Source organism: Colobus angolensis, unplaced genomic scaffold (genome assembly GCF_000951035.1).
Source record: "Colobus angolensis palliatus isolate OR3802 unplaced genomic scaffold, Cang.pa_1.0 Scaffold189, whole genome shotgun sequence".
NCBI lineage: Eukaryota > Metazoa > Chordata > Mammalia > Primates > Cercopithecidae > Colobus > Colobus angolensis.
In genome coordinates this window covers 4,360,707-4,373,286 of record NW_012115032.1, presented here as the reverse complement: position 1 = coordinate 4,373,286, position 12,580 = coordinate 4,360,707, and the positions used below count along the sequence as shown (strand labels likewise).

Genomic DNA, 12,580 nt, shown 5'->3' with positions numbered 1-12,580 from the left:
AACCACAAAGAAAACCTTTCATAGTTTAAATAATACAAATAACAGAAGTTTAATGTAATTGAAAGAAAAGGAGCTCACTATTCTTTGTATATCAAAACTATTAATTCTCTCACTGCCTCTGTTACTAAATATCATATTAACATTTGCTTTTGCTGTTGAAGCTATTCCATCGATTTATTCTATTACCCATGAGTGTTTCAATACTGTGCACTAGTACGAAGTGTTTTCACTGCCTCTTAACCCTTCATGTCTTTTCAATGTAGTCCTTATTCTTCTAATACCATTTTCAAATACCATAATTTTAACACCTGCTATTTTCCTCCAAAAACAGCCAAAAGAACATTTTCACTGAAAGAAGTTTACTTTTTCACGGTCAGTTGCCAAAAGTTTGTTTCTCTGTCTGAGAACCTCCTTTTAAACTGTATATTCTATACTCTTCTCTCCAGTGTCAAAAGAGTCTGTGATGTCCCTAGACTACGAGAAGGAAAAGGTAAAGAGATACCATGTAAATAACAAAGCATAGGCAGAGCAGATGAAACCAGCCCAATAGTCCCATAGACAGTTATTTTTGGATAAATGTAGAAATTGACCCTTATTACTGTTAAAGTTTGAAACATGTATCTGTTCTACCTAAGTTCATTCCTCAGGAAAGAACCTTCAGCCCTCTCAAAAGAGTATCAAAGAACTGAAACTCATCACATCACCCCACCAGATGCCTCCTTGTCCCTCCCTAGTACCTGTTTTCTTACACATTGTTACATTTCTTCTCTGCTATATAAATCCCTAGTTTTAGTCAGTCAGATGGATTTGAGACTGCTCCTATCTCCTCTGTTGCAGCATCCAAATTAAGCCTTCTTCCTTGGCAATACTTGTCGTCACTATCATTGGCTTTCTGTGCAGTTAGCAGCAGGACCTAGACCGAACCCCTGGTATTTTGGTAACAAAGTTGAAGCTCCCAGTCATAGAGTGGATTGACACTTAAACAACAACAACAACAACAACAAAACAGAATTCATCTTTGTTTTTCAAAACTGTGGTTTTCTATTGCTCCAATACTTGAGTAGACCTTTAGCCACTGGTCATAGTAAGAATAGAAAATTAAAAATACCATTCAGTACATTTTGTTTTCCTATGAATTTATTTGATAGAAATAGCCTGTCAATGAATTATTTAGATCAAAATGTGAGGCATGCATGTTACATTTCACATTGACACTTACTGTGGTCCAACTGACTTGTTGACCTAGATCTGTAGCATACAGCGTGACAATGGAGGAAGATGCAATACTTTGAATGGTAATGCAGTCCTTCAAAAAAGGCCCGCCTAAAATAAAAACAACAAGAAAATGTTATTGTAATACAATTTCTTAGCATAATGATAAATAATTTCTTAATGTAAAATCAGTAAAAGCTAGCAATTAATTTAATATGGAAATTACAATGTAAAAGAAATCTTCAAAGTAAAACAAAATGTGAACAATACCATTTTATAACATATATCTAGTAACTTATCAAATGCACAGTGGTTTCCCAATATCATCTAACCAAAATTTAGACTACCATTAGTTACTATCCTATTATTTCTGAGAACATGCCATATTAGGACCTAAACAAATGACATACAGGATTTTTTTAAAGTATAATTTAAGGACGGGTGTGAAGGCTCCCATCTGTAATCTCAACATTTTGTCGAGCTGAGGTGAGCAGATCGCTTGAGCCCAGGAGTTCCAGCCATCTTGGTGACATGGCGAAACCCTGTCTCTAACAAAAAAAAAAAGAAAAAAATTAGCCAGCCTTGGTGCTGTGTGCCTGTAGACCCAGCAATTCAGGCGACTGAGGTGGGAGGATTGCTTGAGCCAGGGAGGTCAAGGCTGCAGTGAACTGTGATAGCTTCACTGTACTCCGGTCTGGGCGACAAAGTGAGACCCTGCCTCAAAATGAAAACAAAACAAAACAACAAAAAGTATAATTTTGAGTGTTAGTACAACGACATCTCAACTAATTTCTAAATGATTTTATAATAGTATAAATTAGTGGTGGAGAGATGAATGGTCCCTTCAAAGCACCAGGAGAATGGTATAATTTATCTTTTTAAAATATATTCTGGATGCTACGTGAAAAGTAGAAAAAAGGGAAGCGAGGTGATTATTTAGGAGACATTTAAAATTAATCCAGCTGGAGCTGATCTTTTGTTGGGATTAATGTGGTATTGGTGACAATGTTAAAATGTATTAATTGTAAATATATTTTGAACATAGTCTGGATTCAACTTCTTAATAAACTGATTGAGAGGAGAGGATTCAGTGAGGTAAAGACAGGTAGATTTTTGGCCCGAGTACTTAAGTGCATTGTAATGGTCATTAACTGACATGAAGAAGACTACAGCAAAAGCAAGATATGAGGGTAAAAATTAACAGTCCTTAAGGTATTTTAAGTGTGCAGTATCTTTTAGACATTCAAGAAAGAATTAGCAAATAAACAGCAGGGTAGAAGTGTGAATTTGAAAGTCATTAACATTTAAAACCACGGGGCTTGATGAAATTGTTTGTGTATTCAGCATGGAAAGAAAGGAATGAGTTCATGTCCTTTGTAGGGACATGGATGAAGCTGGAAAGAAAGGAATGAAAACACACTAAGGTTTCTGGTATTACAGGCTTCAGACATAGTAAGACAAAGATATAGCAAAGACTACTGAAAGGAGCTACTCGTAAGATAGATGTAAAATAGACATAATTGATTGCATTCTTAAAAATAACCACCAGACAAGTCTGGAATGTGTATATGGAAAGATAGTACAAAAATATCTTTTTAAGCACTATTTATAATAAAATATTTGAAAAAAACTTACATATTATTTAATAAGATAAGAGATAAATATATTTTGTTTTAGTTAAAGAATGTATACTAAGCAGGAAGAAAAGTGAGTAGACTAGAGCTCATATACCAAAATGGATTAATCTCTCAAATATGATCCTATTATTGTTATTATGATTATTGTTACACTTAACATATGCTATTTGTGATTTATATTATCTACATCATTAAAAGGCATCATTTCAGTCTCTATTTTTGAAATAAATAAGAAAATGCTAATTTGCATCTACCATTAGATGATCTTTCAGAATCCAAGATATTTACTTATGTTTATAATTAAAGGACTTTTAGAAGGAAAGGAAAATATACAATTATTGTATGTTACATTTGAAGGCAGAAATTTGATAAATCCACTTTTAACAGCCAGATAATTTAGGGGGTCATATTAATGTATATGGTTCTTTGGGTGCTTTATTGAAAGCCATTTCATAGTTATATTTTAGAAATTTCATGTAAATTGATTACTATTTGTAAAATACATATATATATATATACATGTAATTACATATAAAGATAATTTTGTATTGCTTTGAAAATGTGAACATAGTCCTGTGTTTGCCTAAGAACACATGTGTGGTAGGCAAATTTCTTAGATAATTCTCAGGATTTCTGGCCCCTGTATAATCCCTGAAATTCTGCATATGATAAGCTGTTACTCTGTTGATTAAATTATATTGCATGGCTTTTAAAAATGAGATTACCTAGGTAGTCCTGATTTATTGCATGAATTTTTACAATCTGTGTGCAGAAATCAGAGAGAGAGGAATTCAGAGATTCCATGATTTGGGAAGATTCACTATGCTATTGCTGGTTTGAAGATGGAGAAGGTCAATGTCAAGGATACAGGTGGCCTTTGAGAAAGAACAGTAGTCTCTACGAAGTGACAGCGAGCAAGAACACAGGAACTTCTCTCATGCAACTACAAAGACCAAACAAACAAACAAACATAAAATGCTAAAAGGTGCTATTGCCATTATTCCATCTGCGATGAGCACCCTTTCTGCAGAAAGTAAAAATTGCCTTGCTGAAAGAATTAAATTTATGTTCAAGTGCTATTTCTTTGTGGCACCGGGGAACAAGCATTTCCAGCACAAACTCTTCCAGTAACACAAAAGAAGATGGAAGTGGCTTTTTGTCAAGAGTCTTCACATGAGAATTCAGTACAGTCAACACTCTGATTCCAGTCTTATAATATCCTAATCAGAGAATCAAGCCATAATATGGCTTCAATCTAATAAATGATAGGTTTTTTAGACTGCTAAATTTGTGCAAATTTGTTACATAGTGATAGAAAATTTTTGCAATATGGATCAAGGTGAAGACTTTGATATCAAAATTGTCAGTACTATTATGACAATTATGTATAAGAACAAGAAAATGTTAATATGGACAAAAAATTCAGCTGGCTTTGTATCACTTGAAAGTGTGCTGAAAATATATTTCCAATTACATCTATTAGCACACTTAGAAAAGGGGTTAGTTTCTACCCTTCTATCATCCTTGCCAACTTCAAAGAACAGAGATTAGCATTCTATTTTTAAAATGAGGTCCCATCAATATGAGATTTTGAAAAAAAGACTCGACAGAATCTAGATGTATCATTAATCATAGCACTCAGACTCAAGAAAAAGGGACCATTGTACTTGGTTTTCCTTGATTACGTTCTTTATCAAAGGGAAAGGAATGTGTGGGGACAAGAGGACAGGACATGCCTAACTAGATCCCATGACGTATTTTTCTAGATCATGCTTCAGTCACTTAAGGGCCCTGAATTTCCTGACCAAATTAACACAAGCACAACCCAGTCTTTCGATAGTCCCTCCCAAGTGTGGGCCTGGAACTGGGGTACACAACCAACCACAAACCTAGTGGTCTGTCAAGACTATTGCATAAAGGATGTGGATGGAGCTTTGATGTATTGCTTGGAAACAGTGATGGAAAAAAATCTATATTTTCTATGTACAAATCCAATGATTTTAAACATTAGAAATTTTACCCAGTCCTTCCAGGACATTATAAAGCATATGAAAAAAGGTAGGAAGATACAAAACATTTTACTTACCAGATTATATGACAGATTTATTGTAAAAATAGCTGGAATTCTTCACCATATCTACACCATATACGGTATGACCTTATAGTTCTTCTCGGTGATAGCTGTCCTTATATTCCCACTCCTCGAATATGGGCTAACTAGTGACTTGTGGAACAAACGATCATTTACTAGTTCCAAACCTGGGCTTCAACAATTCTTTAGTATCTCTGCTCATTTTTATACCTCTACTCCCAGCTTGTGAGTAAGTCCAAACTATTTTGCTGAGAGGTGAGAGACCACATAGAACAAAGGAAATTTCATGAAAGTTGTGGTTATTGTAGACCAATCATTCCCTAACAGCCCAGGAGCTCACTGCAGCTGCATGCATGAACCTAGCCAAGTTCAGCTAAATATAGCACAGCTCAGCAGAGACACAGAGCTGAAGAACTGGTTAAAATTTTACCCATGAAAAACAATGCTTGTTATTTTATTCGTGTTTTAAAGATTTCTTTTGTGTGAGGAAACTATAGAAGTCTCTAATAGTCATATAAGATCCATGATTCTAGTAAGTATATTTTGTGAGCAAACATGTATAAATATTAAGACCTTGCTTTTTTTTGCATTGTCTTTTTTTTTCTTAATATTAATAGTTATGACTAAGATTGATGGAGCAACTAGCCTGTGCCATTCATCATATGCATTATAAACATATGAATTCTAACACTTTAAAAATGATTTAAGTTTTTTTTTTAGTTCTGCAACATAAAAGAAAACCCTGCAGGCAAGTAATTATGAGAGAGTCAATCAAATGTAAAAATCTGAATCAATCCAAGTGAGCTTTGGATTTTGATTTCTTTGCACCATATCTCACTAAATCAATTGACTCTTTTTTCAAATATATTATTACATTCCTTTTTAAGGACATGCAGTCAACTACATTTTACTCATCTCATATCCCACCCTGGTACACTCAACCAGGTAAATAAATTTGGGAGAAAAGGAATATGTCATATTCACCAGAACACTGAACTAACAGAAATTTATCAGTCTTTTTTAGTTTCCTTCAAATGGAAGTAACATTTGACAATGTTGTGTGTGACATTCTTTGAGGCTTCTTTGGATAAGAGTGAATTTCATTTTGTATATGTCAACATCCATGTATTGAAAGGTATTTATATGCTGAAATGTGCTAAGCCCTATGAAGGCAAAAAAAAAAAAAAAAAAAAGGATGAGGCAATAATGTTTTTTTCTTAAACTCTAGATAGTTGGGAATTTGTCTTGAACATTTGAGTAAAAATAAATTTGAGAGAATCAAAAAAGTGTGGCCTCTGGAAATCTTGCATAGTTGTTTGTTTTGAACACACAGATCTCAGAGAAAGATTGCATGTTTAAGACAGCAATGAAAACACTCATAACAGTTTTGAGAGACTCAACAAAATAATCATTTGTCTTTAAGCATGTAACACCTGAGAGAGGACAATCTAAATATTAGGGAAAGCAATAGAAAATAAAAATCAACTCATCATGTACGAAAAATTGAGAGATTGAAATTCCTTAAGAGGTACCTCCTACAGATTTACTATTAAAGGCTTTTACTAAGTCAGCACTTTATCCTGAAAAAAGTACATGCTACCCACAGCTTTCATGAAAATGTAAAATTCCAATTTTAAAATAAAATCGATGTAGTGTCAGTAGCAGTAATTATTGGTAGGACCCATTTTTAAGTGCATTTATTGATAAATTTCTTGAGATCATAGGGTTTAAAAATCTGAGAAACTTGAGGTTTAACAGTGGGTATAACGTTTCTTCTCCAAATTCATTAGTTTTGTTCCTTATATCACTTATTTTGCTTTAAAACAGCAAAAAGAAATAGAAAAAAAATGAAAAAAAAATAAGCATTAACCTTAAAAATATGTTGTCGGGCAGTAGAATGAGAAGGTGACCAGTTAAAGCTTCACAGACAAAAATATTTTAGTTTCAGAATCTGCTTCTAAAACTCACGGACAGTGAATATGTAAAAAATACCTCTTTGAGACTAAATTATTCATTTATAAAAGTGGAGCTCTAGTTTGTTGGGAGAATCAATTAAATAATACTAATATTTATATATTTACTAAGTGATAAGTGAATGTCAGCTTTTGAAAATAGAAAAAGGATTCTAAATTAAATAAACACATCAGTGAAAAATGCTGCTTACCACATTCTAGCTGCAGACCAACTCGAGAAGGGTACCACTTTGGACCTATTCAATGAGAAATAACATTCAATTGTCAGAAAAAGTGTAACTATCCCTTATAAAACTAACTGTTTCCATGGGAAGACAATTTAGATCTAGGAAGTAAACAAAATAAAGTTATCTAGTGTCAGAAATAGAAATAGTGGTTATCTTTTATGGGGTGCTGACCAACAATGATGGATAGTGACTGAGATAAAGCACGAAGAAAGCTTTAACAGTGGCAAATTTTTGCTTTTTGATCTTGAGACTTGTTACATAGGTGTGTTCCGGTTTTGGACATACATCAAGTAGTACGACCTATGAATTGTGCACTTCAATCTATGTAAGTTTTTCATCACTAAAAAGCTTGAACATATTTCATTTAAAATTGGGGACTTTAATCTCACTTAAAATTTGTCTAATATTTGCACCTGAAATTGAGTTATTTTCTCTATCAAGAGTAAATACTAAGATGTCTATTAGCATTACATGTATCATTGACTTTTAATATTATAAGTTTATTGGTCATAGCAGAAACATCACTTGAAATTTTCTCTTTACACTACCATTAGGAATAAAGAGAACACTAAAAAATATATCTCTATAGAAAAATCAAATCATCTTTATTATACACTGCCATAATGAAGAGTTGATTCACAATTATCAGAATATAACTTTATCTTAAAATAAATTCTATACCATCATTTTAAAGTCTACATTAAAAGTTTACTTCCTAAGTTTGAGATTAAACTTTAAACAAATTTACCACATATATAATAAATTTTTAAAAAGAGTATTTTTAAAGGAATTTTCCACTATTATCTTTTTTATTTTTCCAATACATTCATGGGAGAAAGCAGAGATGACTCAGGACTAGAAAGGCATAAGTGTACTTCATGGAAATGAGAAACCATGGACAGAGCCTCTATTAGTAGGTAATATATTACTAGGTGAAAGAAAAGAGGAAGGTCAGATGAAAAATAAATGTGGGTAATTTTAAGAATATATTGTATCTTTTACCTTCTAAAGTCTATTATGTGTGGGTATTGTAAATGCATACACTGAAATAAATTTAACTATCTAGAAAATATGTTATTTTCCTAAAACTAATAAATCAAAACATAAAACTCCATGACTTTCCTTAGCCAAATAATTTTATTTGGTTAAAAATTATATTGCTTTGATTACAACTTCTCAATGCATTTACAATAATAATAAATACCCCAAATATAGCCATGATATGAAGTCAAATTAATATACTCAATTATTAGTACATTTTAAAGAACAAATATTTGAAAGATTGAATATAGTACAATAAATGTTTAAAGCCCACAGAAGGATACATAAAATTATTATTCAATTTTATAAGGGAAAATTGAGGGTTCTACTTTACTATTTTACTATACTGTTGAGGAAAGAGAAAAAGGAGAAACTAAAAATGAGGAAAAAATCAGAGAAACACCCGTCATGGGTTAAAGTAACCAAAATATCTTTATATGCTACCTAAAATAATAAAGTTACAGCGTGCTGCTTAGCAACACCTGATTATGCATTGAATGCAACAATGTTCGAACAACTATGAAGTGTCTGGAAGTCTTAACAGATTTACAGAAATAAAACCTGTTAGTTTATTTTCTGAAATATGAGCACTAAAATGAATTAAATGTTGTCTCTTGTAATTTTAAGACCTTACAAAGCTCTTGTTTGGAACTGAACATTAACGACCTCTTAAGGATACTTAATGATTGACAGAATATATATGGTCATTGCTCAGGTGGAAATTTAATTCAATATTGATCAAAAGTTCAAATGCTGATAACCTGTAGGGTGGTGTTAAAATTATAATAGGAGTAAAATATATCTCAAGTTAAAAAGATGTTCATTAATGATAAATTTTAATTAATCAGCTGAACGTGATGGTTCACATTTGTAATCCCAACATTTTGGGAGGCCAAGACTGAAAGAATATTTGACCCTTGGAGTTCAAGACCAGCCTGGGCAATATAATGAGACTCTGTCTCTACCCCAAATAAAAGTTTAATTAATCACAAAACTTTATCCCATCAAAAGAAATAATAAAGGTGAATACCACTGAATTCATATTAGACCACAGTTGATCCTCACCCCAAATAAAGTGATTAATGGGAGAAAACATTTGAGTTGTCAAGAAAAACAGAATTATATTTGTTATTAACTAAATCTGAAGCATGCAGTCAATACAATAAGAATGACTATTCTACTCTAAAAAAATACCACATCCTGAAGAATGCACATATTTTTTTCTGGCAATATAGACACTGCATATAACTAGTATTCCTAGATAAAATATAACTTTTATGCATAGAGATCCCAAGACAAAAAAAAGGAAAATCCAATTATAGGAAATAATCAAGAACCTGAGAAATAATTCAGTAAGTTTTGGGGTTCACACAATTTCTTTGGTTTTCTTGCACATTGGGAATCTACATAAAGTCCTAGGCCAGTATTTGTGATTCCTATGCACAAATAAACATCTTTAATTGAAAGAGATAATTAGAAAGAAATTCACCTTCAATACAAGTAAAATATATCAATCTCTGCCTGTTCAAAGATAGAAAACATGTATCCCTTGAGAATTTGTAAACAGCCACTGGTGCCATATTAAGTTTTGATGCTCAAGCATATATTATAATATTATTGTTAGGTTTTTGGAATACTCTCATTGAAACTTTAGTAGTGTTCCACTAATGGTGGTCTGAAGCTGTAATACATCTGGGACACTTGGTCCTAGAAAAAATAACCTACTGCAGGACCATCCATTCAGTTTAGGTAACACAGCTTAAAACCCTCAAGTAGATAAAATTACAATTTAAGTTTTAAGAATCATATAAAAACTAATCCACCTTTAAAAAGTGTGCAGGGACATAACAAATAATAAGAATAACTTCAGAGAACATCAGAAATACGGAATCTCATAGAAAGTCACCTAAATCACTTAAAGATGATTGGAAGATTTAGAAAAAAAAAAAGAATCAAAAATATTAGAACCGCAAAAACCTACAGGCTTTTTTGAGAAAAGATCAAATAAAATTTATTGAAATAAAACCTTTTGTACCTTATGATTAAAATGTAATGGAATGATGGTGTGGTCATGCAGAACAAGCAGAAGAATTAGTCAGTGAAAGGATAAGCCTGAAGAAACTACTCAGAAAGCAGAAAGATAAAGGGATTAAAAAAATATGAAAGATAGATTAAAAGAAATAGGGACCAAAATTAAATGATATATGTTCACAGGCATATACAACAATAAGCAAAAAAGTCCATGAATTGCAATGACAAACCACATATTCCATCTCATCCATCCCTCCTGCTGCGAACAACTGAAAAAGTATGAGAAAATATTTTATCAAAATCTCCACAGAGTTGTTAAGAAAAATAAAAATAATTAGAGAACCAAGATCTTGGAGACAGAGGACGCTCAGAAAGCCGAGTCCAGCAACTACAGTTCCATTCCCCTAAGGGTATCTGTTTATATTAGAAGAAGGAGCTAAGAAGCGAGGAAGCTGAGCAGGGATTTTCACACACCTATGAGCCTAATGGGACAAAAATCAAACTGTATGCACAAAGGAAAACTCTGGTAAAAGTTCACAATTTCAGTCATTACCCTTAAAGAAGGATGAATCAGAAATCAATCAATTCTTAAAGGAAATTAAGCCCAATTTTAAGTCATCTCCATACCTGTTTGAATTAAAGTGATCTGTAACCTCCAAAGTCCAGCCTTACTGCTGGCAGAGGCAAATGTAAATTTTCTCTGGAAGGAGATCGCTTCTTTATTCAGACCCTATAATTACCTCTATTTGTTTTCATATATAATACCAGGACTCAATAAAATATAACGAAGAATGCTAGAAGACAAGACATGATGAAAAACCAGGGGGAAATTAAAAGGTATTATAGAGTTTCACCAACAATTCAGATAAAGTTTTCATACACAATTAAGAATAACTGTGACTGATATAAACATAAAATACAAGACAGAATTATTTGTCTGGAAATCTAGAAACTATAGAAAGAAACACAGACATTTAGGAACTGTAAAGTATAGTAAATGGGTTTATGAGATATCATCTTATAGTAGAGAGAAAATTAGTGAACTGGAAGTTGGAAGAAAATATCCCAACTAAAGCAAAGAGAGATAAATATGTGAAATGGGAAAGGTGTATGATATATACATGATGAACAATGAAAAAGTACATCATTCTAATATATGTGAAAATGACATGTGATATAAAAAGTTAAAGAAAAGTAAAAAATCTATATATTGAATGATATGATGGCTGAGAGTTTTCCAACACTGGCAAAATGTATCAAGATAAATATTAAAGAATTACTGTAAATATATACATGTATAAAATAAAATGTATACATATGCATATATTGATATATATAATTAAAGACATGTATGATGACAAGACATATATACTGAATATATATTTAATGAAAACCAGATGTAAGTATATAATTATTAAAATGTTTGAAACAATAATAGAAAAATATTTTAAAAAGACAGATTAAAAAATAACAAAAAAGTCATAAATATTATCAACAAATAAATGGCAATTAAACTAATAGAAGAGTTCTAAAGAGCAATATAAGATATTGGCCAAACAGCTTTTAAATAAAACACTATTGAAATAAAATGTAAAATAAGGACAAGTTTAATTAAACTAACAAGTCTTACTGTCAATAGAACACTTTTTTTCTATCATTAGATTAACATCTAAAGGACCAATTTGAGAAAAAGAAATTGATTTCAAGAGAAAGGGATGAGATAAATAAAACAATATTGAGTAAAATTTTGCCATGTATATGGATAATTCTATATAAAAAAGCAGAATATCTTGTATTTTGATTATATACAATATGATTATAGTGCTACTAATAATGTATGTGCTTATACAAAAAATATATACAACGATAATATACAAAATGAGAAGTATTCTTTGACCTTAAACCATCCTAAAAATTTAGGAAGAATGTGCAAAACAAAATTAAGGAATAGGAAGTATTAATTGGGGAATGGAATGCTAAATAGGAAGTGTCATGGCATGAGAGAATGTCCTGTGTAAATTGCATAACCACTTTGAATATCTTATTTTATTAGAATTGTTATACTCCTAAACAGTGGAAGCCTACAGATCTAAGAAAAGGGGCAGGTACATGAATTCTTGTATTTCTTCTTAAGAAATAAACATCAAATACTAGCCAAAACTCTTCCTTGATGTGCTAAAGTTACTGGCTACTGATTTAATTGTTAAATTAGCTGGATTTATTTTGTTAAAAATGATTCATTTAGTACAGTACTTCACTGGAATTAAATGGACCATTTTATTCTCTGTAAACCATTTCTTTTCAGTCTTGTAAATGTTACCTACATAATTAAGTGATCAAGCCAGAATGAAACCAAGGATGCCAATG

The 12,580-nt window shown here is 31.8% G+C and overlaps 1 protein-coding gene across 1 annotated transcript in view; it reads right to left on the bottom strand.

The window, feature by feature from the left end:
• TECRL (trans-2,3-enoyl-CoA reductase-like) overlaps positions 1-12,580 on the bottom strand; it is a 125,922-nt gene that overhangs the window by 41,280 nt on the left and 72,062 nt on the right. Inside the window, exons 3-4 of the mRNA XM_011940295.1 lie at positions 7,106-7,150; positions 1,220-1,323 (exon numbers count right to left, since the gene is read on the bottom strand). Of these exons, the coding sequence (XP_011795685.1) occupies positions 1,220-1,323; positions 7,106-7,150 (149 nt within the window). The remainder of the gene's footprint in view (positions 1-1,219; positions 1,324-7,105; positions 7,151-12,580) is intronic.